The sequence below is a fragment of the Sturnira hondurensis genome, unplaced genomic scaffold, assembly GCF_014824575.4.
Source record: "Sturnira hondurensis isolate 20B ecotype Veracruz unplaced genomic scaffold, ASM1482457v3 Scaffold0021143, whole genome shotgun sequence".
NCBI classification, from domain to species: domain Eukaryota; kingdom Metazoa; phylum Chordata; class Mammalia; order Chiroptera; family Phyllostomidae; genus Sturnira; species Sturnira hondurensis.
The window spans coordinates 8,016,134-8,041,352 of NW_028093774.1; the positions used below are offsets into that span (position 1 = coordinate 8,016,134).

The 25,219-nt window shown below is 41.7% G+C and overlaps 1 protein-coding gene and 1 pseudogene across 3 annotated transcripts in view; one reads left to right on the plus strand and one right to left on the minus strand.

Annotated features, from left to right (window-relative positions):
• Positions 1-7,936: 7,936 nt before the first annotated feature.
• On the minus strand, positions 7,937-9,474 carry LOC118976707 (eukaryotic translation initiation factor 3 subunit E-like; annotated as a pseudogene).
• Positions 9,475-20,689: 11,215 nt separating this feature from the next.
• Positions 20,690-25,219, plus strand: part of PPP4R3A (protein phosphatase 4 regulatory subunit 3A) — a 38,953-nt gene continuing 34,423 nt past the window's right edge. For 2 of the 3 annotated variants that reach the window (XM_037031728.1, XM_037031731.1), the window contains exon 1: positions 20,690-21,707. In XM_037031728.1, the coding sequence (XP_036887623.1) occupies positions 21,566-21,707 (142 nt within the window). In that variant the 5' untranslated portion in view covers positions 20,690-21,565. The remainder of the gene's footprint in view (positions 21,708-25,219) is intronic. The other variant, XM_037031730.1, reaches the window with a different exon arrangement.

The following is a 25,219-nucleotide window of genomic DNA, read 5'->3' on the forward strand; positions in this document are numbered from 1 at the left end:
ATTCTTCTGCAGAAGTTACACTATTTCCACAGAATCTTTTCAGGGAGTGTTTTTTTCTTAAGTAAATTAACTGTAAAATTTTAAATATGAAAATTTTCAAATATTCAAATAGTTGCTGAACATACATTTTTATAATTTGTAGGCTAATAAAGAGGATGGCAACTTTTGAGCACATTTTTTCACTGTATTTATTGGGTTTTTCACTTAAGACTATCGGTGGATTAATGACTGCATATTACTATGGCTATGTGATTTAGACTGCTAAGTGGCATGTTGACACTGCTTAACAAATGATTTATAAAATGGTGTTTATAAATGGGAGCCTATTCAATCCTCCCAGTTTAGTAATGTTTACCATTCAGTTTCTCGCTAATCAATATTCTGGGTGACCTTAAAATCTTCTGATGTTTAGCACTCAATATTCTTTTTCCTAAAAAATAGAGAATGACGGACTCTGGTTCGCAGTCCAGCGCTCATACCAGCAGATTTAAATTTTTTATTTATTTTTTATGTATTTTATTGATCATGCCATTAAAGTTGTCCCATTCCCCCCTTCATTCCCCTTCACCCTGCACACCCCTCTGTTGTGGACCGCTCTGCCTGGTTCTAGGAATTGTAACTCTAGTTAATCCCCTGTGGGATTAATCCCCTTAATCCCCTGTGGCTAAGGAGAAGTCAGAGACCTCTGGAATTCGATCAGCAGGAGACATAGCTTGTCTCTGTTAGCAAATGCTGCCTGTTTCCTTCCTACCCCGGAAGCGTGGTCGGAAGTCCTTGAAGAGTAAGACCCCTCAGAAGAGGGGCAACCTAGGCCAGACAGGACCACTTGGGAGGCCATCATGGAAGGACTAGGGGCGGGGGCTGCGACAAAGAGGGAGCAATGGATTCTCACCCCTGGGCTTTGACAGAGCCTGAATCCCCTTGTCTTCTGAGAAAAGTGCTTCCTGGCTCTAATCCCCTTAAGCCTGAAAACCTGCTGGGGAGGGGATCAGCTCCCTGCCTTGCTAGAGTGTGTCCTGGGGAAAAGACTTCCTGATAAACCTGTGAAATCTCTGCTAAGAGTGCTTTCATTCATATGTTAAGGGTTGGAGAAGAAACTCTGAAAGTTCTCTTCTTGACAGACTCTGACTCAGACTATCTACTGTTTGATCCTTGACGCCCTGTATTCCTGTGTATTACAACCCAATAAAAGCCCCTGGAGGAGGGGGCTCAACACCTCTTTCCCCTGAGAAACTGGCCACTGCTCAAGGCCTTTTCCCCCTAGGAAACTGGCCACCTCTCCTCCCCAAGAAGATCATATCATGTTTCTGTCATGTTTACCCTCATCCATGGCATCTGGGGGGACTTGCGAAGAAAGTCACCCCCACACCCCTCCCACCACATTCCCCCCTTCATGTCCATGTGTAACAACTTCTTTAGCTTATACATTTCCCATACTATTCTTGCCCTCCCCCTGTCTATTTTCTACCTACCGTCTATGCTACTATTCTCTGTACCTCCCCCCCCCACTCCCCTGTTGATAACCCTCCATGTGTTCTTCATTTCTATGGTTCTGCTCCTGATCTAGGTGTCCTCTTAGTTTGCTTTTGTTTTAGGTGTGATTGTTATTAACTGAGTTTACTGTCCTTTCACTGTTCATATTTTTTATCTTCTTTTTCTTAGATAAATCCCTTTAACATTTCATATAATAAGAACTTGGTGATGATGAATCACCTTGAACTTGACATTATCTGAGAAGCACTTTATCTGTCCTTCCATTCTAAATGAAAGCTTTGCTGGATAGAGCAATCTTGGATGTAGGTCCTTGCCTTTCATGACTTAAAATACTTCTTTCCAGCCCCTTTTTGCCTGTAAGGTCTCTTTAGAGAAATCAGCTGACAGTCTGATGGGAACTCCTTTGTAGGTGACTGTCCCCTTATCTCTTGCTGCTTCTAGAATTCTCTCCTTCATTTTAATCTTGGCTAATATAATTATGATGTGCCTTGGTGTGTGGGTCCAACTTCTTTGGGACTCTCTGAGCTTCCTGGATTTCCTGGAAGTCTATTTCCTTTGCCAGATTGGGGAAGTTCTCCTTTATTATTTGCTCAAAGAAGTTTTCCACTTGTTGCTCTTCCTCTTCCCCTTCTGGTACCCCTATAATTTGGATGTTGGGAAGTTTAAAGATGTCCTGGAGTTTCCTAGGCCTCTCCTCATTTTTTTGAATTCTTGTTTCTTCATTCTTTTCTCTTTGGTTGTTTGTTTCTTCTTCCTGGTCCACTTCATTGATTTTAGTCCCAGTTCTCTTCCTATCACTATTGGTTCCCTGTGCATTTTGCTTCATTTCACTTAGTGTAGCCTTCATTTTTTCATCTAATTTATGACTAAAATCAACCAGTTCTGTGAGCATCTTGATCACCAGTATTTTGAACTGTGCATCTTATAGGTTGGCTATCTCTTTGTCACTTAAAAGTATTGGCTCTGGGGCTTTGAGCTGTTTTTCTGCTTGAGCCATAATGTTTTGGTCTTGTCATGCTTGTTACATATGAGGGGCGGGGCCTTAGGTGTTCACCAGGGCAGGGCAACTCAGTCCCTGGATTGTGATGCTATACGTGGGGGTGGGGTCAGAGGGAGCAATGGTGCTTGTTCCTTTCTCTCTTTCTCTCTTGGATTTCAGTCCCCTCTGCCACTTCCCACAAGCAAATTGGGCCCTTCTGGTGCTGGTTTCCTGGTGTATGGGCTTGTGTACATTCTAGGACCCTGTGGGTCTCTCCAGTGAACTCTCCTGTGAGGCTGGGAGCCTCTCCCAGCACCTCAACCTCTGAAAGTTTTTCCAGTTGGTGCTTTTAGGCTTTAATTCCCATCACTGCGGCCCTGGGTTGCGCGGTCTGTCTCACTAACTGTTTTTAAACCTGCCTGGTTTATCTGCACGCAAATGTGTGTCCGCAGTCAGCCATCTACCTTGCAAGCCTTACTTAGTTTTCATCCCCGTGCCCACCTGGGTCCACTAACCACTGCCTTTTCCTGCCAGGACCCCTCTCCCCCGCCACCGACTCCACCCCTCTTACAGGTCTGGATGGATGGTTCGTTGTTGGGGAACTTCAGTAGAGTTCAATTTTCTGTCTGTTTTCGTTGTGTTTTTGTTTCTAAATCTTTGTTGTCCTTAAATTTACTTGTGCAAGGAGGTACAGTATTTCCACCTATGCCTCCATCCTGGCTGAAAGTCCTCCTAAACTTTTTAAAATTTTCAATTCAACTAGACAGAAAACTGATAATATTCACATTGATTTTCTGATGACTGTTATTCATCTTAAGATATCATTATAAAAACAGCTATATTTCTCGAGCACCAACTTACACCATACACCAAAATAAATTCAAGGTGGATAAAAGACTTAAATATAAGCCGGGAAACCATTAAAGTCCTAGAGGAGAGCATTGGCAGGAAAATCTCAGACATTCCACGCAGCAATATTTTTACTGATATGTCCCCTAGAGCAAGGGATATAAAGGAAAGAATACACAAATGGGATCTCATCAAAATTAAAAGCTTCTGCTTGGCTAAGGAAAACAGTATCAAGATACAAAGAGAAACAACTGTTTGGGAAAACATATTTGCCAATGATACCTCAGACAAAGGTTTAATCTCCAAAATATACAAAGAACTCACTCGACTCCACTCAAAGAAGACAAGCAACCCGATTAAAAAATGGGCAGAGGACTTGAACAGACATTTCTCCAAGGAGGACATACAGAGGATCCAGAGACACATGAAAAGATGCTCGATATCGCTAGCTATCAGAGAGATGCAAATTAAAACCACAATGAGATACCACTTAACACCAGTCAGAATGGCTATCATAAACAAAGAAACAAACAACAAGTGCTGGAGAGGTTGTGGGGAAAAGGGGACCCTAGTTCACTGTTGGTGGGATTGCAGACTGGTACAACCACTATGGAAAGCAGTATGGAATTTTCTAAGAAAACTAAAAATGGACGTGCCTTTTGACCCAGCAATTCCACTGCTAGGAGTATATCCTAAGAACCCTGAAACACCAATCCAAAAGAACCTATGCACCCCGATGTTCATAGCAGCACAATTTACAATAGCCAAGAGTTGGAAGCAACCTAAATGCCCATCGGTCGATGACTGGATCAAAAAACTATGGTACATTTACACAATGGAATTCTATGCTGCAGAAAGGAAGAAGGAGCTCCTACCCTTTGCAACATCATGGATGGAGCTGGAAAGCATTATGCTGAGCGAAATAAGCCAGGCAGTGAAAGACAAATACCATATGATATCACCTTTAACAGGAATGTAAACAACAAAACAAACAAGCAAGCAAAATGTAACCAAAGACACTAAAATACAGAACGTGCTGACAGGGTCCAGAGGGTAGAGGGGAGGGAAGCACAGAGTAAAAGGGGATGGACTCACATGAATAAGTATGAAGGACACATGGACAATAACTAAGACAGGGGGCGGAGATGGGAGGGAGGTGGGGAGCACTGGCGGGGTGCAGGGCTGGGAATACAAGAAAGAAAACTGTACTTGAACAAAAGTTAAATAAAAAAACAGCTATATTTCATTTTATTGTGCATCATGTCACCTGTTGCAGGGGCGATGGCATGGTGGCCCTTAAAAAAGGAGATCCCTGTTCTAATCCCTGGAACCTATGAATGTTACCATATTTGGCAAGGCAGCGGGGGAAACGGTAAAGGCCTTTGCAGGCGCAATTAAGTTAGGGATTTTGAGATGGGGAAATTGTTCTGGATCATCTGAATAAGCCTTAAACACCACCACAGACAGACAGAAGAGGAGGAAGCAATGTGACCACAGCAGAGATTGGAGTGATGTCGTCACCCCCGAGAGACACCTGCAGCTCCCAGAAGGTGGAAAGGGGCCAGGACAGAACCTCTCCCTGGAGCCTCTGGAGGGTGTGTGACTCCCCTGACCCCTCGGTCCCAGACTTCTGACCTCTGGAACTGTAGGAGGCGGGTCTCTGTTGCATCCCCTTGGGTGTAATTTGCTACTTCAGCATGAGAAAGCTGACCCCTTCCCTCAGTTACACTGCTTTCTGATGAGTTTCTAGGACAGCAACTGCCTTTAGATGTTCTGGTCTTCCATAGTTGTTTTTATTTATTTTTTCTAATAAAAGAAACTTCAAAGAATACTTAAGAAAGGGCTATTATATTTTGGATTCAAAAATATTTTAATCTGAGGTGACAAGTTCGAATATTTCCAGTTATCAAATGAGGTTTTTATTGTGGATTGTTTCTTTACGTGGCATTAACTATGTAAAGTTTTGTAGCTACTAATAAAAGATGACACAGTGCATCATTCCATTCTGGAAGACTAGTATGTATGGTGAAAACAGCTCACATTGTGGGCAAACTATTTTTTAAAAATCGCCACATTAAAGATGACAATCCAGTAAGAAAATATAAAGCCAAAGGTGCAGAGAAACTAATTACCCAGTTTTCACGTAACCTAGATCAACAAGCCGGAGACTTGCTTTCAAGTGGGTGAGTTGGTAGTAACCTAGGAACTGGGTAGAGAGGCCAGTACAACTCTTCTCTGGAGTAAAGCGCCTCCATTCTTGGTCTCAGGTTATTTCTACAAAAACATTTTCAAATACAGTGCCCAAACGGCAGCCAAAGATATGAGGACCCCCCCAAAGTCAGACTCTACGCACAAGAAGAAGCAGAAGTAACAAAGAGAAACAGACCCACAAAGTCTTCCCGAGTTGACTTTATCACATACATGCCGCAAACTAAGTTTAAGTAAATAAGAATGAAGTCTAAATTAGATTTCCTTAGGAAAAGAGAGGGTTTGTTGAGTGGATCGCAGGTGGTTATAATTAAGCGATCTGGTTCAGAAACAAAGAATGTCAACTAGACTAGAGAGACATAAAGATGGACAATACAGATGACATGGCAGATTTCAAGGCGGTAAGAAATCTAAAGTACGATGAGATGGAGTTCTCCTACCGGGAGAATAAGAGGGCAGAGGGCGATACTCGGAGTCTTTTTAGAGGTTTGCCAATTTTATCACTTTTCCAAAAGTCAGCTCTTTTTTCATTGATTTTTCTCTGTTGTTTTTCTGTTTTCAATTGTATTGACTTCTTTTCTAATACTTACTAGTTCCTCTTTCTTGCTTTCTGTGGGGTTATTTTGTCCTTTTCCTAGGTCTTGAGATTAGAGGCTAGGTGGTTGATTTGAGACTGTCCCTCTTTTTCTAATATATACATTAAATGCTATTAATTTCCCCTCAGTGCCGCCTTAGCTGTGTTCTACAAATTTTCATTTTAAAATTTGTATCTTAAGTTTTATTGAGTTCATGTTTTAAAGTTTTGTTTTATTAATTTTAGAGAGGGAGAGAGAAAGAGAAACACCGATTTGTTTTCCACTTATCTGTGCATTCGCTGATTGATTCCCACATGTTCCCGGACCAGGAATCAAACCTGCAACCCTGGTTCATGGAGATGACAATCCAACCAACTGAACTGAATGAGCCACCAGCCAGGGCTCATTCAGTTCATTTTTTATGTATCATTAAAATGATGTGCCTTTATTTTCATTCAGTTCAATTTTTAAAAATTCCCCTTGGAATTTCCACTTTAACACATGTGTTATTTATAAATGTGTTGTTTCCAAGCATTGGAGACTTCCCTATTAAATCTTTCTGTTACTGATTTTATTTTGATTCCATTGTGATTAGAAAACACACTATGTGATTTCAGTTTTTTTAATTAGTTGAGATTTGTTTTATGGCTCAGGATATGGTCCATCTCGGTATATGTTTTGTAGGCAATTTATTTTGCCACTTCCTTCTGGCCTCTGTGCTTTATGCTGTTATGCAAATTGTTTTCCCCCTACAGTTAAGATGGTATTTCTCTCTCCCTGCTTTCAAGATTTTTCCTTGTTTTTAGCTTTCAGAAGTTTGACTATAATGTAAATGGTGTGAATTTCTTTATACTTATTCTGTTAGGAGTACACTCAGCTCCTTGAATCTCAAGGTTTGTGTATCTTGCCATATTGGGGGAGTGTTTGACCATCATTTCTTTGAGGACTCTTTTAGTCCTGCCTTCTTTCTGTCCTCCTTTTGGGTCTCCAGTAACATGAGGTGTCACATCTTTTGTTGTAGTCCCACAAGGCTCTGAGGCTCTGTGTATTATTTTTTCAGCCTGTTTTTCCCTGCTCTTCAGATTGGGTAATTCCTATTGTTTTACCTCCAAGTTCACGGATCCTCTCTGTCTCCTACATTTTGCTATCAAGTTCCTCCATTAAGTTTTTATTTTTATTTCAGTTACTGTATTTTTTCCATTTCTAAACATTTCTATTTGCTTCTTTATAACTTGCATTTCTTTGCTGAAACATTCTATTCTTTCATTGGTTTCAAGTGTATTTGTAATTGTCAGTCGAAGCGTTTTTATGGTGATTGTTTTCAGTGTTTGTCAGATCATTCTAACATCTGTCATCTCAGTGTTGGCTTCTCCTTGCTGTATTTTTTTTTTATTTGAACTCTACCTTGTTCTTGAAATGACAAGGATTTTTCAACTGAATGTGGGACATTTGGGTAATATGTCATGAGACTGGATCTTTTTCTTTGTACACAGCCAATTTTATTCAAATTCCTCAAAATTTATACTCAATATGCTGTTTTTAAAATCTACGTCATCTGCCCTGGCTGGCACAGCTCAGTGTATTGAGCACAGGCTGCAAACCAAAGGGTCACTGGTTCAATTCCCAGTCAGGGCACATGCCTGGGTCACGGGCCAGGTCCCCAGCGGGGGCACATGAGAGGCAACCACACATTGATGTTTCTGTCCCTCTCTTTCTCCCTCCCTTCCCCTCTCTAAAAATAAATAAAATCTTAAAAAAATAATAAAATCTACGTCATCTTGTCTTTCCTTTGTAGTTTTTTGTTTTTTCATCTTTTCTTTACAGTTTTGCATTAGAAGTCAGAGTCTCGAGTTGCGCAGTTAGGAGCTTCTTACCTACTATTGAAGTTTCTTCTCGATATTCACAGCCAACATCTGGCTTCTGCATGGAAGGCTTTTGGTCTCTTCAAGCACTTGTTGATTGGGCGAGACTGCACTGTGCTCATAACCACGTGGCCTAACTCAGAACCAACCTTGGCATCCAGTCTTGCATCTCTAACCAAATTTCAATACACCGTTTGGCTTCTTCTAGAGTCACATTCAGTTCATCTGCCAACACGTTCGTGCCAATACACTGGTGGAGGTGACACAAAGTCTCCAATATGAAGAGACAGGCCACCAAGAAGAAGTCGTTCACAAGCACAGGTTCACATTCCCTCATCTTATTCCGAGCCTCATCAAAGTCAAAATTAACCGTATAAATGTTCGACAAATTCCGTAACTGATTCTTTATATGTAAGACTCCTGCTGAATAACTTTGACTAGGTCTTTTAGCACCTGCTGGTGTTTTTGAACATCCTGGTTTGTTATAACTGCTTCAGTTAAATAGCAAAGAATATGTGGACATATCATCCGAATTGCATGAAGAGACTGTGACTGGTAAAGGAAGAGATTAATCATGTTATCACCGCCTTTGGGGTGGTTGAAGAAAACCAGCAAATGAGCCATGTTCACTGCTTAAGAGACCGGAGTGGAGAACTCACAGAGTTATAATCTTTCAACCGTGTAAGGTCTTGCATGGCTGCATCCCAATTCTGATGAAGTTTCAGAAGCCAGTTTTTCCCAGAGTGAACTCAACTCATTTCTATCTGTTGCTGGAATGAACACTCTACAGAAATAAAAATAATCTGCCACTCCAGAGTAATTCCCATATTCATGTTGGAACTTTGCATACCTGTGGAGTGTATCTAAATATTCTAGCATGAATGAGTGAATGAATAAATAAATAAATAAATGTTCTATCCTAAAAGCGTGCTTGCCTGCCAGGTAGTCAAACAGCTTCTGACCACCTCTGATTGACTGAATTTGTCTTGTAGTTTCCAAATCTTCAAACATTTCACAATTGGTTGCTTTTCTGCCTGGAGCTGTTTTGGTTTTGAAACAACTGGTTTTTTTTTTTTTTCTCAAAGCTTGAGGAATATCATTCACATAAAGATTTTAATCTATATCCACAGCCAAGACTGCCATGTTGGTATCACTAAGAAGATTCCATTTTTGTTGTGATGATTCTTTTCCATTTTATAGCTCTTTTATGGAGTGAAACTCAAGCCATGGAAAAACTAGATGCAGATCCAAAAAGTGTGCAGTGTGAGTGGTGAAGCTGTACTCAACCCTCTTGTCAAAAGACAAGAGACTCTAGATCTTAACTAAACCTTCTTTTTGCCTGGCTTTTTCAGATGCCTTTCCAGCAGGGGAAGGGAGCACTGCCTCATTACTGCCAGGTGGAAGGAAAAGTTGGGGTTCATACCCAGGCCCCTCCTTTGGCATCCAAGCTGGGACGCCCCTCATTACTGCTGGCTGGGGACCAGCATTCCTGCAGCCTGGAAGGCATACCCGATCCCCTCTGTCTGGGAGGGTGGGAGGGAGGGGTACTTAGAATCCATCCTTCCTCCCCTGTGCCCACCGGAACTACTTTAACTCAAGAATTTGCCATGTCCCGCATAGTCTGAGACACTTCGTAACTGGACTCACCCACTCTGTTATTACCTCTCTCCAGTTCTTCCTCACAGTGCTTCCAGAGTTATCTTTTACAAACAAATCCAGTTATTACATTCCTCACCTTAAAATCCTTTCACGAATCCCTGTCCACTCTGGAACCTGAAGCAATGAAAGGCCTTCAGGGTTTGGTCAGTACGGAATCCGACCCCCACCTTATGCCACTTTAGACACCTCACTCCAGCCACAGAAAACTGTTTATCCTAGAATGTAGACCCTGACAGATCTGAGGCTCTGAGTCAAGAAGAAAACAAGGGAAAAATACCACAATGATTTTTCCCTTCTATTTCCTCCCCCTCAATAATCTCATGCCATTCCTCCCACTGACTGAGCCCAACCAGAAGCCAAAGCCACAGGACAAGAGAGCCTGCGTGACCCACTGCCTAGGGACAGTCCTCGGGCACAGAGCAGGGCGGGGAGGGGCAGCCAGTTATGGAGAATAACCAGCACATTGAACTTCAAGCCAAGCTAAGTAGCTATGAACTGAAAGTTTTTTCTTGCCAAACACCATTCTTATCCCCCAAGATCATGAATTTTTTCTGACACAGTACATCAGTGTGTGAATTCCAGCATCCCAGGTCTCAATTCAAATAATATTAAGCGTGTTATACAAAATTCCATTTTTTAATGGATAGTACCATTATCTTGCTCTCCATGGTTTCAGATTTCTTCATAGCTCAAAAAGGAATGAGATAATTATACCCATAATCAAAATCTGGCTGACGTAACACAAGTGGTTAAATACATGCCCAACTTTTCCTACTGATGGAAACATCTTTTATCCCATTTACAAGAGCCATTTCTTAGAATGTAGAATGTATTACATTTTTTAAGACTGGAATAAATAGGATTTAAAGAGTTTTATATTAAAAAACCTTCTGATATGAAAACCTTGTTTCATAGGACTCTTCACTTAAGTAGATGCAATGACTGTATGAAATGAGTTTTTGAGCAAAGCATGACCTAGACCTCAAATGTCTGACTCAGGTTCCGAGACCTGATTCGGGAAATATATGTCAGATCTGTCAAACCAACCTGACAGGGACTGTATAGATACTTTGTAGCATTAGACTTCTATATGTGTGTTTGTGTATTTTACAAAGGTGGCCTTGAAACTTTTGCATAGTTAAACTTGACTTTTATTTATGAAATTATTTTGAACTGAAGTTGGATCACAGAAAAAATGGAGAGATGATGATTAAGCATGAGCATAGGCCCTTCTTTCTATCTGTGTCTGAATGGGAACGGGTTTCTCTGAGAGGGAATTAAAGGTCAGCGTCCCTCCCTCAGACTCTCTGCAGGGCTGATCAGAGCTGGGCTTGCAGAGTGAGTGGGAAAGGGAAGAACTGAAGCATCATTGGAGTCGAGGCATCTTAGCTAAGGCATCAAAGAAGGCAAAACCTGAGACTTGACATCATTTGCAAAGAGACTCGAGAAAGAGTATTTTGTTGGGGAGTGTGATTCCATGGAGAAAAGAAAGGAGGAGGGGTACTAGGTAGAGAAGGAGGAGAAGCCAACGCAGGGTGTTAGCAAACATGGCCACTGCCATGGGTGGATCCACAGGACCTATAGTCTGAGGGATAAAAGGGAAGCATTTGTTCACTGGCTTCCATGTCTCTTAGTCAAAATTGCCCCCATGGAGTGTTAATTCCCCTACACTTCTAAGTTTTGCAATCATGGGCATAGGGCCGTTCACACAACATCCCTACACTATATAGGCAGCCCTATACCATCCCTTTCTAACTGTGTTGTTCAAGAGGTAAGAATATTTCTCACCTAGTAATAGTCTGAGAAATCCAGCCACCATCTGGATTGTCCTGACTTCCATCAAGTACCATCTAACCACTGTGCTTGGGGGTAAGGAACAGAATTTCAGCATCATTTGAGTATAAACATATAATCCTCAAATACAGAATTAGAATATTTGGAATGACAAAAAGTAAGTTACCACCAAACATTTTATTTCTGGTTTAAATATAGCTAAATAAATAAATGGTATACTTTCATGTTGACATCACCATCCCTGACCAACTATCCTACCTTCTTTAGTTATTAACAGGTGGAAAAAGAAACTGAAAATAATGAATGCCTGGATGCATTTCACATGCAGAATATACTTATATTATTTCCTCTTTGTCACTAATCTGAAAAATTGCCTACCATAAAGCACTCTCTGAAAAGAAGAAGCCCTTGTCATCTGGACACCAAAGGTATTAAGATTAACACAATTCAGGTTTTAGGGGTGGTCACCTGACCATCTCTCATTCATCTTCAGAATAATGTCCAAACACTTTAGAATGACATTTCAGGATTTCACAACTGAGCCACGTATTCTTTTTTCCACCCTAATTTACTACTTTTCCCAGTTTGTACTCTCTAGCTATGCTAATCTGCTTAGTTTCCTAAATTGACATAACATGTGTCTATCTGCTTGCTATTGTTTCTCATAATCCTGCCATCTCAGATGCTCAGTCCCCCTTTCCCTTAACATCAAACTCTTCAAGTCTCACCCAGTGCTGCCTCTTCTACAAAATTCTTCTCCGATCCCTACAATTGTCATTTTTATCACAACTTCTGTGCTCATTCAGTGCATGACTTTTGTTTAACACATATCTTGTTGTAGCTAGTCTGTGATCGGTTAGTAGGCCAACTTCTTTTTAAAAAATTTTAAAAACATTTTTGTTGATCTTAGAGACAGAGGAAGAAAGGGGGAAAGAGAGAGATAGAGAGACATTAATTGGTTGCCTCTGCCTGGACCGGGGATTGAACCCACAACTTATGTTATGCACCCTGAGTGGGAGTTGAACCCCCAACCTTTTGGTGTATAGGACGATGCTCCAACCAACTGAGACACACTGGCTAGGCCTACATCAAATCCTTAATTAGGCAGTTTTAGCATTCAGTTCAATAAACATCTACTACACACTAACCAAATTCCAGGCAATGTACTCGATTTTGACTATACAGAAGAATAAGAGAAAGTCCCACCTTCAAGGATCTTCACAGCAAGTAGAAGAATTAGGCATATAAATAAACCAACAGTGTACAGGTGATAACATAAGTAATGAAAGGACGCAGGAGTGTTACAAAAGAAGGGATGACTACAATTGTCTGGGATGGGAGCCATCTGAGAAGTCTAACAGAGTAGGTGATGCCTTCATAGGATTTTAAAGGAAACGAGATGGAAAGGACATTCAATCTAGACAGTGGCACAAGGCTTGGGGACACAAAGCACAAACTGATGTTTGGAGAACTAGAGGCAGTCAACATGCCTGCAGTGTAAAATTCAAGGGGCAAGTAATAAATCTTGAAGGCAAATGCTGACTGTGACCTTTGGGTAAAATGAGAATTTGTCAAAGTTTCTTTTTTTTAACTTTTATTTATTTATTTTTGTTGTTCAAGCACAGTTGTCTCCATTTTTACCCCACCATGCCCCCCCGCCCCACCCATTCCTGCCTTCCACCCTCAAACCTACCCACTTTGCCTTTGTCAATGTGTCCTTTAAACATATCCCTTGTTGGCCCTTCTCCTCTTTTCCCCCACTATCCATCTCCTTCCTCCCCTCTGGTTACTGTCAGTTTGGTCTTTATTTCAATGTCTCTGGTTATAATTTGCTTGCTTGTTTGTTTTGTTGATTAGGTTAAACTTATAGGTGAGAGCATATGGTATTTGTCTGTTATCACCTGGCTTATTTCACTCAAGCATAATGCTCTCCAGTTCTATCCATGCTGTCACGAAGGGTAGGAGCTCCTTCTTTCTTTCTGCTGCATAGAATTCCACTGTGTAAATGCACCATGGCTTTTTTATCCACTGATTTATTGGTGGTCACTTAGGTTGCTTCCAGCAATTGCTATTGTAAATTGTGCTGCTATGAACATTGGGCTACATAGGTTCTTTTGTATTAGTGTTTCAGGATTCTTAGGGTATAGTCTCAGCAGTGGGATTAGTGGGTCAAAAGGCAATTTCATTTTTAGTTTTCTGAGGAAATTCCATACTGTTTTCCACAGTGGCTGCACCAGTTTGCATTCCCAACAGTGCACTAGGGTTCCCTTTTCTCCACAACCTCTCCAACACTTGTTGTTTGTTGATTTTATGATGGCCGTTCTGACCAGGGTGAAGTGGTATCTCGCTGTGGTTTTAATTTGCATCTCTCTTATGGCTAGAGATGCTGAGCATCCTTTCACATGTCTCTGGGTCCTCTGTACATCCTCCTTGGAGAAGTATCTGTTCAGGTTCTTTACCCATTTTTAAATTGGGTTGTTTGTCTCCCTGGAGTGGAGTCATGTGAGTTCTTTATATATTTTAGAGATCAAACCCTTATCTGAGGTATCATTTGCAAATGTATTTTCCCATATGGTTGGTTCTCTTTTCATTTTACTGCTATTTTCTTTAGCCATGCAGAAGCTTTTTATTTTGATGAGGTCCCATTTGTTTATTCTTTCCTTTATGTCCCTTGCTCTAGGAGACATATCATTGAAAATATTGCTGCATGGAATATCTGAGATTTTCCTGCCTATGTTCTCCTCTAGGACTTTTATGGTGTTGCAACTTATATGTAAGTCTTTTATCTACCTTGAATTTATTTTTGTGTATGGTGTAAGTTGGTGGTCTAGTTTCATTTTTTCAGCATTTTTTCTGCTGTCCAGGCCTACCAACACCATTTGTCAAAGAGGCTATTTTTACTCCATTTTATGCTTCTGCCCTCTTTGTTGAATATTAATTGACCACAGAGAATTGGGTTTATTTCTGGGCACTCCATTCTGTTACATTGGTCTATGTGTCTGTTCTTATGCCAGTACCATACTGCTTTGATTACAGTAATATAGTTTTATATCAGGTATTGTGATCCTTCATTCTTTGTTCTTCTTCCTCAAAATTGCTGTAACTACTTGGGGTCATTTATGGTTCCATATAAATTTTTGAAATGTTTGTTCTATACTAAGAAATATGTCATTGGTATTTTAATGGGGATTGGGTTGAATGTATAAATTGCTTTGGGTAATATGGATACTTTGATGATGTTAATTCTTCTGACCCTTGAACACAGTATATGCTTCCATTTATTTGTGTCTTCCTTGATTTCTTTCTTCAATGTTGTGTAGTTTTCTGATTACAGATCTTTACCTCCTTGGTAAGGTTTATTACTAGGTACTTTATTTTCTTATTGTTATAGCAAATGAGATTTGTTTTCCTGATTTCTGATTCTGGTATTCCATTGTTGGTATACAAAAATGCCTTCAATTTCTGAATATTAACTTTGAATCCTGCTGTTTTGCCAAAGTCATTTATTAGGTCGAGTAGTTTTTGCATGGAGGCTATAGAATTTTCTATGTGCACTATCACATCATCTGCAAACAGTGATAGTTTTACTTCCACATTTCCAATTTGAATGCCTTTTATTTATTTTTCTTATCTGATCACTGTGGCTAGGACTTCCAACACTATATCGAATAGAAGTGTTGAAAGCAGTCATATTTGTCTTGTTCCTGATCTTAGTGGGAAAACTTTTAGTTTTTGTCCATTGAGTATGATGTTGGCTGTAAGTTTCTCATATATGGCCTTTATTATGTTGAGGTATGCTCCCTCTACTCCCACTTTGCTAAGTGTTTTTTTTAATCATAAATGGGTGCTATTGTTGAAGAGTTTCTACGATATGCTGCATATCACTGTAGGTAAGGACACATCTTTTAAAAATACATAATTCTAAGAGCAGGGCATTCCGTGGTTTGGAGTGAAAGAGAAGCATTTAAATAAGTAATTACCCAAATATACCCACCTGTTCTTTTTAATATACATTTAGTAAAATAATGACTGCTATTTATCCTGCTCATCTATATTATTATTCACTGGGTCACACACATAAATGACTATTTCTAAGACTAGGGTTATATATGTATTATGACAGTACAACATAAAGTTCTTGGTTAGTTAATACAAATTAAGCAATATCACAGGCTTTTGCTCCTCTTATTAGAGATCTACATCAATGAGGTACCAACTGGGTTTCCAGCAGAAATGTTTATCACTACTACAACACTGTACTTTTAGGATGGCTTGTATTTATCAAATTTTTTGATGAAAAGGAATGACAAACACATATGGAATCCATATAAAAAGCTATTTGAGGAAAAGAACAAACTACCTTTCTCTTTATTTAAAAATATATTTTTTGGCCCTAGCTGGTGTAGCTCAGTGGATTGAGCATGGGCCTGAAAAGCAAAGGGTCACCAGTTTGATTCCCAGTCAGGGCACGTGCCTGGGTTGCAGGCCAGGTCCCCAGTAGGGGACACATGAGAGGCAACCACACACTGATGGTTCTCTCCCACTCTTTCTCCTTCCCATCCCCCCTCTCTAAAAATAAATAAATAAACTATTAAAATGTATATATATGTATTTTTATAACAATCTGCACAATGAAAAGAACAGAGAACTAATCATTGTAATTCCAGTTGTGACTTCCATTCCCTAGAAGTATCTTAAATAATTTCCAAGCATGCCAACTGAATGACAGACTTACAGAATTTCCCTTCAATTCGTTTTTTGTAAATGTATTTGCCACTTGTTTTGCTTATTGTTAACACATGAAGAGTTGCTAGTCAGCACTTCATGAGGATGTTTTTATATTTAAAGAAATGAATTGTGAATGGTAGTGAATTTTAAGATGGTAAAAATTTTTTGTTGTTCCAGCTTGTACCTAAAATTATCTTCATTTTTCTAATTTGTTCATGATAACATTATCAAGGGTGGAAAACGTAATTTTTTTCCCAGATAGGACACCCCAAGTTAACTATTTACATAACTTATAAAAAATAGTTTAGAACAAAAATGGATGGTTATTGGCACATTTTTCTGCTGGGTTTTAATGATTTTTCACCTGTGATGATAAAATACTTGTAACATCATAAAAATGCTAATGTGGCTTTGGCTGTTGTATTTCAGTGGACTGAGCATGGGCTTTGAACCAAAGGATTGCTAGTTTGATTCCCAGTCAGGGCACACGCCTGGGTTGTGGGCCAGGTGCCCAGTGGGGGCCATGTGAGAGGCAACCACACATTGATGTTTCTCTTTCTCCTTCCCTTCCCCTCTCTCTAAAAATAAATAAATAAAATCTTTCAAAAAATGCTAATGTGTGGTCATCTTGGCACCTGCCTTTATGGAGATAGCATGATTTCTTGTATTCTTACCACCACTGCTGCACACCTATGGAATTTGAAAGCTGGGAGTGTCCTTAATGGCCATCTCATCAGGATTAGAAAACCAAGGCCCAAAGAGGTTAAGTGTCTCGTACTAGACCACTGATTTAGTGGCTGAGCCACAATGGGGCTCAGGTCTTTCGGTTCCATGCCTTCCCACCATACAGATACCGTTATCTCCTCTGTCAAACACGGAGGTCATTTGAGTGGCTGGTGCGTCATTTGAGTGGCTGGTGCGTTCTGGGGCTGGGCAGTGCACAACCCGGCAGCCTAGTCCTTGTTCTTTCCGGGGGTTTTTAGTCTAAAGCAGGCGACACTACAAAAGGATAAATGCAAATACGTACAGGTAAGTAACATAGAGTAAGTGTGAATATTACATGATGAATGGACCCTACTGCATACTTTCCAAGTCTATGTTATGCATGGAGGTGAAGGTACACGAGTTCCAGGGAAAAGCTTTGTGTTTAAAGCATTGTATCATAGCCAAGTGTTGGAAGCAACCTAGGTACCCATCAATAAATGAATGGATCAAAAAACTATGGTACATTTACACAATGGAATTCTATGCAGCAGAAAGAAAGAAGGAGCTCCTCCCCTTTGCAACATCATGGATGGAACTGGAAAGCATTATGCTGAGTGAAATAAGCCAGGCGGTGAAAGACAAATACCACATAATCTCACCCTTGACAGGAACCTAAACAACCAAACAAACAAGCAATCAAAATATAACCAAAGACACTGAAATAGAGAACAGGCTGACAGTGACCAGAGGGGAGAGGGAATTTCAGGGGAAAAGGGAAAGAAGGGTTCACAGGAACACGTATAAAGGACACATGGACAAAAACTAAGGGGGGTGGAAATGGGAGGGAGGTGGGGAGCACTGAGGGGGGTGGGATGGGAGTAAAAGACAGAAAACTGTACTTGAACAACAATTAAAATAAATTTAAAAAATAAAGCATTGTATCTTTTCTAATCCTTCCAATCTTAGAAGATATTATTATTCCTATCTTATAGGTGAGGAAACTGAGGCACAGAGAGGTTAAGAAATTCTGAATGTCAGATAGCTTCTAAGAGGCAGGACCTGGACTCAAAATACAACACCCACTGATGTGTATCTCAGTATTTTGTGACTTGCATCCCCCCTTGTGGAACTCCATTAGGAATTTCCTTAAATAGTCTTATCATTTGTGGGTGCCATAGGATTAAGTGACTACATAAAGTACTTATTTACTATTGTGATAACCTTGTGTCAATCAAACAGTAATCAAGGTATTGCTGTGAGGGCATTTTGTAGAAGTGATATTAAGTAGATTATCCTCAGTAATCTGGGCGGGCCTCATCCATTCCGTCCAAAGGCCTTGCTACCAAAACTAAGGTTTCCCTGTGAAAGTAAAAATGCTATCTGTGGACTGCAGGGTCAGCTCCTGCTCGAGGACTTCCAGTGCGGTGCTGCCCTGCCCTGTGTATTTCAGACTTGCCTAGCCTACCCCGCTATCATACAAGCAATTCCTCCAAATCTCTTTCACTGTAGACATATCCTGCTGGTTGTTTCTCTGGGAGGTACTGGACTGGCACAACTCACTGTTATTTAAGATTATATTATACAGCAAACATAATTGTTAATATTCCTTGTAATATATATAACTTTAATCTTTTATTGAATAAAAAATCCCTATTTAATTTACACTAAATGTATATTATTTTAAAATGTATGCTTTCCCCTGCCCCCCCCCACACACACACACACACAGAAATTAGTTCACATTTGGCTTGGTGATCAAGTAAACAACAACATGAGTAAATTTAATGATGCCATCCTTACTGGTGTGGCTCAGTGGACTGAGTGCCTGCCTGCAGAAAAAACAGAACAGAAGGTCACCAGTTCAATGCCCAGTCAGGGCACAAGCATGGTGCAGACCAGGTCCCCAGTTGGGGGCCTGGGAGAGGCAACTGATTGATGTTTCTCTTTCTCCCTCCCTTCCTTTTGCCCTAAAAATAAATAAAATCTTTTTAAAAATGATGTCTTACTGTGTCAAAGTGGACAACATTATTGCTATGCCCTGATGCTTACACTTTACTTTTTATAAAAAACAATTGCTTGTCTTTTTAAAATAATTTTCAGTTTTGTTTGAAGATAATGGAATTCTCACGCTGCCCTTTCAAGCACTTCTTTGCGTTTCACGTGGTGGGCGAGGAAGAGGCCACCTTCTGATTTTAAAACTGACACTCCTTCATCCTGGGAAACCGCTCAGCCCTGCTAATGCCATCAGGGCCTCTTGCTCGACTAGATGTTTATAACAAACTACCTTGTAAGTTTGGTATGAAATTCCTGGCAGTGTTAAAACACCTGAACCCGCCATAAGGGTAGACATTAGGCACGTGTGGTTGCTGAGCACTTGAAATGTGGCTACAGGAACTGAATTAAACTTTACTTAATTTCAGTTACATTTTACATTGAATCGACAGTTGATTCATTTTTAGAAACTCAATATGTTTAAAATAACAGTATGTGAATCTTTTTCAACGGCAAATTGAACAAAGTCTAACTACAGGTCAGGTATTACCAATGAAAATTTAGCATACAAATAGAACCTTGCACTAAGGGTAAAAAACACGTTGCATTTTAAGTTTAGTGCCTAAAAACAAAACAAAACAAAAAAAAGAAATTTAGAGAAGTGTTTGAGATCTTGCTCCCTCGCATGTCTTTAGTTTAGCTCAAATAAACTCTCACAAAAATTTTTAGAAAGAAAAAGTGGAAAGGAAGAAAAATATCTCATTAAGATTTTATTTACTAATATTTGGAAGAGACTGCATTTGATTAAACACATTAAATAATTCAGTGGTTTCTTCATACTTTTTAAAAGAAGTGATTACTATAAAATTTAAAATTATGTATAGTTCTCATTCTCTTTCTAGTGGACAGCAATGACCTAGAAGGCTTGGCAAATGGAAATGGAGGCATAAGGAATTAAGTTCTTCTGAAGACTGGCGGTGTTTAACATGTAACGTTGAGCCCTGGCTGGTGTGGCTCAGTGAGTCTAGGCCAGCCTGGGGAACCCAATGGTTGAGGCTTCCTTCCCTTCCGAGCCAGGGCACATGCCTGGTTTGTGGGCCAGGTCCCTGTCGGGGGCGTAGGAGAGGCAACCAACCATGGATGTTTCTCTCACACATCAATTTCTCTCCCTCTTCCTCTAAAAATTAAATCTTTAAAAACAAGCAAGTAAACTTGAGAATTACTCATCCTGATTACACAGCATCGCGTGTTGTTTCTGTAAACTCCTCAAGTCCTTTTTGCAGCATGGAGGACTAGAATTGTTCTAATAAAGGTTAAAGAAATGGATGTAGCAGCTGAATTGTAAGGTGAGGTTTCAGACTTGTCACTTTCCGGGCTTGACCTCAGGCTCAGAAAATGCAAGCTGTCCCAAGTTTCTGGGCTCGCCACAGCATTGCAGCTCCCAAGGCAAGTGGCTGTCCGTTCTGCCAAAACCTGTGGCCTTCGCCGGAGATTTGCCTCCTAAAGGACAGCCGCCACAACTCGGTGCTCAGGTTCCGAGCCCAGGCCCAAAAGCGGCCCGAAAAAGAGAGACGTAGAGCTGGACACTAAAGCACTAAGTGTCCAGAGGCACTAAAGTCCTTAGGCACTAAGGACCAGAGGCCAAAGTCGGTAGGCGGGTGGACAGCGAAACGTAAGAGACTGCAGCAGGCCGACTAAAGAATGTCAGACACCAAGCGCGCCATTAGCAGAGACCGCAGAATCCCTCGATCCGCCGGAGGCGGGCCCCACGCCCTTGCCAAATCCCCGAGCGGAGCTGATGACGAACACAGGGCGCGACGCACGTACACGCCGCCGTACTCGCACGACTTGCACGCACGCAAGGAGCGCGAGGGAGCCCCGGCCGTCACCGGCGCGACCAGCGTTCCCCCTCCTCCGCACCCTGTGCTCCCGCCACTTCGCCCACTCTGCGCCCGCCTCCTGCCTCCGTCCCAGGCCTTCGACGCAGCGAGGCTCCCGGCCTCGCTCCTGTCTCTTTAAATGGTTGGGTCAGCGGGCCGCCCCTGCAGCGGCTGCCTGGGTGGCCCCGCGCGCCGCTATTGAGGGGCGAACCAAGATGGCGGCGGCTTTGGCTCCGTGAGGAAGACGGAAGAGGCGGTGGCAGCGGCGAAGGAAAGAGACTTCTAATAGGCCTGGAGCGCTCGGCGCCTGGGGGCTGTAGGAGTCGCCCGCGCAGCGGAGGCGCCTGCTACGGGAGCAGGCGCCCGTCGGCGTCGGACACTTGAAGCAGGCGAGAGGAGCAGAGCCACCGGCTGCGGTGGCAGGGCCAGGTAGAAGGAAGGAAAACATGGCGGCGACGGCCTGAGGAGGCGGCGGTGGCGCGAGAAGCGGTTTCGCGGACATCATGGTGGGGGCGGGAGCAGCGCAGTGACCGGCGCCCCGACTTTCTATAGCGGCGGGGCGGGAGGCTGCGAAGCGCTACGCGCCCCCTCGGGGCCGCCGGCTCGCCGGGCCTGGACAATAGCGCCGAGGTATCGGAGGCGAGAAAAAGCGGGGGCCCAGAGTTCGGGCCCGGGAACGGGCCATGCGGGCGGCAGCACGGCCCCGCGGCGGCCAGCGGTGACAGTGAAGCGGGGAAACCCTCTGCTTGCGGGCGTCCCCCCGCCTCGGCCCCCGCTTACCCCGGACCCCCTTCCCGGGCGACTCCGGCGGGGCCTCTGCCCCAGCCCCTGGGCGGCACGATGACCGACACCCGGCGGCGGGTGAAGGTGTACACGCTCAACGAGGACCGGCAGTGGGACGACCGGGGCACTGGGCATGTGTCGTCAGGCTACGTGGAGCGGCTGAAGGGCATGTCCCTGCTTGTCAGGGCCGAGAGCGACGGTAAGTAAACCCCTTCGCGGCGGGACGCGCGCCTTGCACGACCCTGGGCCACCTCCCTGGTTCTTTTGGGCCAGGGGCCCTCTTACTACGAGAACGGAGCGGGGGCGACTGCCGCCTCGGGGGAGGGCGGGCCACCGGGCACCCCAGTCCCCTCGGAGCTGCACGGAGAGCGCCCAGGGTGTCTCTTTCCGAGTGTCTCGTGGTACTTGGGGTACGAGCGGGGCCGGGCACCTTTGGGCTGTGCCGCCCTGGCGTGTGGAGAGGCTGGGGACTTGGGACCCTCGTCCGGACAGTGCCGTTCTTTCGCGCTGCGGTGACCTTGAGAAAGGCACAGATTAGTCCGAGCTGCCTCCGTAGTTAGTGCACCCATCTGTAAAGCAGGCGGGCAACTTTTTTCGGAGGTAAGGAAGTTCTCAGCTGTTTCACTCTTTGAGAAAACATTTCGCTGTGCATTAAAAAAACAAAAACACGTCTTCATCTTTCTGACCCTGTTGCAGGTTGGCAACACCCGTTCAAGGTTCTGGCAACTCGGCGGGCAGCAGAAAAAAGCATGCCTCTTTGCCGGGAGAAGATTAGATTTGCGTTCCCCAGTGTTCGTTTTCTTTTTCATTAGTAACGCAGAATTTTGTGTGTTGTTTCACTGCGTAGACGTCTTGCAAGTTTGGAATCACTTTATGCCAGCTTTTTTGATTGTTTCAAAGTACATTCACTGTTTGGTTCAGTTAACAGGTGGGGAAAAGTTGGCCGGTAAATCTTTAAAACCATCCCAATCTGCCCTGGTGCCCGTGCTTCATGTGTTTGGAAACAGCCCTCAAGGTTCAAAGACCAATTTGTTTAAAATAAATGTTTCACATTTTTAGAGATTTCCACTTCCCTCTGGGCGTACGGTGAATTTCACTTTAAGAAAACGTTCTTGTCAGATAAAATTATTTTCAAATTGTTTTTCCTGGATTTGAAAATTTGCCTTAATTCATGTGTAATTTTATAGTAGCATTTTCAGTTTATTGTAATTGTAGTTACTTTGTGTCTGGATTATTACAAACTCACTTCAAAGAATTTTAATGGGACTGTCTTGAAGACTTGGGGAACATTGATTTTCAATTTGAATTGAAAAACTAATTTGAAGTATATTGCCAACAGGTTATCTTAATTTGGCTACCCAAAATAACTTAAAACTGGAGAAAAACATTTTTTCCTTTTGGGGACATTTAAAGGGTCCTGAATGCATCAGGCATATTTTTCTGAGGCCTATTAAAATAGATGTTTGAACGTCAGGTGTTAGTGTGCTCCTGTATCTATTACAGAGTAACCAACCACTCCAACCTTCACATCTTGGGATGCTTGGGAAACCTGTTAGGTAGTAACATGGAAAGCATGGGCTTTGTCTGTCGGTGCAGTTAACTTCTGAGATGAAAGTGTGTGTGTAGGTTTGACAGCAAGTCTCATCTCCTAATTTAAGATAAAACCTTTTCATCGTGTGTTTAATTGGATTCACTATATAAAATCTTTTGTTTAAAGTATTTTTAAGCATTAAGTCCCAATGTCATACTGTTGTAGGGAATCATACTCTTCTAACATAATACAGGAATCTTTCCGTTTCCTGTTTTTATTTGTACCACTTTAGAGATAGCTCCTAGCCTCCCCTCCCTTTCTTTGGAAGGTTTGGGGCCCTGTAATGAAGCAGGTTAAATGGCTGGAAGAAAACAAATTTAATTTTTATCTAATAGGGAAAGAGAAATGAAATAAGTTAACTGATGTGCCCTTGTTAAATTTACATTGTAAGGAAAACTTAAGTCCAGAGAGTAGACTTAGAAAATTCTCAAATACTTGTGAAGCATTGTTGTAAATAATCTTTCTTTTGACGAGTAATGTTTTTTCTAACAAGAAAACTGCAAATGTAATATCAAAAAAATTTGAGTACCTACTGTGTGCCAAACTACTTGTATCCTCTGGTAGAGGATGTATTATTAACTTTATTCTGTAGATGAGAAAACAGGCTCAGAGAGGCTAAATAACAGCTTGGTTAGGGAGCAAGGTCAGTGTTCAAAACTGGACTTGAGTGAGATATCTGGTCTGTGGCTTAACTAGTATTATCAGTTATTTTATTAATTGTTTACAGTGTGTCTTAAATTCCCATATTGCCTGCTTGCATTTGCTGCTTTATGCTTAGACTCAATGCAAAAAAAATAAAAACAACTTTTTGACTAAAGATTTAAAATTACAGTTTTTCTCCAGGTCACACATGGGAGATTTTGTATTGATTGCAGTTTTGGGTTATTCATCATTGTGTGCTCTCCTCATTCTCCCTTACAGTGTAATTGAGCATTTTCTTTTATTGTGATGAGCAAAATAGAAAATATTCCTGATTTTCTATAAAATGGGTCATTTATCCTGTTAGAGGAGCTCATATACTGGTCTGAAAATGAGAAATGCAACTTCTGAATGGAAGTGATTGGGGCCTCCTCATTACAGGGAACATCTGACTCGGTGGGCATGCTGTTTGCCCCTGAAGTGGAGTGGGTTGGCAGATCTGTTAGTGCATTTGGCCTTGGAGATAGATGATAGGATGAGCCCCTGAGCCCATTTTTGGCATTCTTATTTAATAGGTTTGTGTTGGCAAGATATGTTACAGGGCATGTATTTTTTCTTTAATGAGACAGGTTTACCTCCTCAGGTATTCTCATAGTTACATACCTGCAAAGTTCTATCTTCCAGTGAAGATGACTTAGTATTTTTCTTCTCTTAGCTTGTGCTCTACCTATTAGCTTGCTGAAGGAAGGATAATGTCATCCCTTACTTGTCCTCTCACTTTATGGTCAAACTGTTCTACTTTTCTCCGTTATGGTCTTTACCAGCTCTACCTGCCAACTTGAGAATTGATAAAGAAATTAGAATTTCTCTGCACACTGAAGGATGTCTTTGAACATGAAGTCATATCCATGCTCTTTACTCTGGATTACATGCCAAGCATCAATGATAATGTTCTTGTATTTGGTTTTTGCCTTAAGTTTTATAAAGTATTTTTTACATTTCAAAATAGTTCTAACTATTATCTGACTTGACTGTTTCAGAGTTAGAAAGATCCAATTCTCATCGGGGCATAAAGAAAATGAGACATGGGGAACTGTTTTGGTCATGATGGCACTGCTAGCTAGTGATAAAAACCGTAATCCCGTGCTCCTGCCTCTTGGTAGAACCTGGTCGCCTCTGTCTCTGCTATAATTAGAAAAGAAGGTCAGAACACTTTGGGTGGGAAAGTCTTTTTTGTTTTGTTTTGGCTGCTGTGGTGAGAGAAATGAACAGAGAGCATCAGCATTTTTTTTTTTACTGCTATTCTTACAAATCAGTAAGTATAGAATCTTGCATACAGGAAGCATTCCAGATTTAGCTACCAAGAAGAGCTTAGTGTCAGTAATGGGAGAAATACTTCATTTGAAATGTTGATTTAAATATTTTTTTCTTGTGTAGACCTACTTTGTAGAAAATGAATAGGCTTAGGGTAACCAAACCCT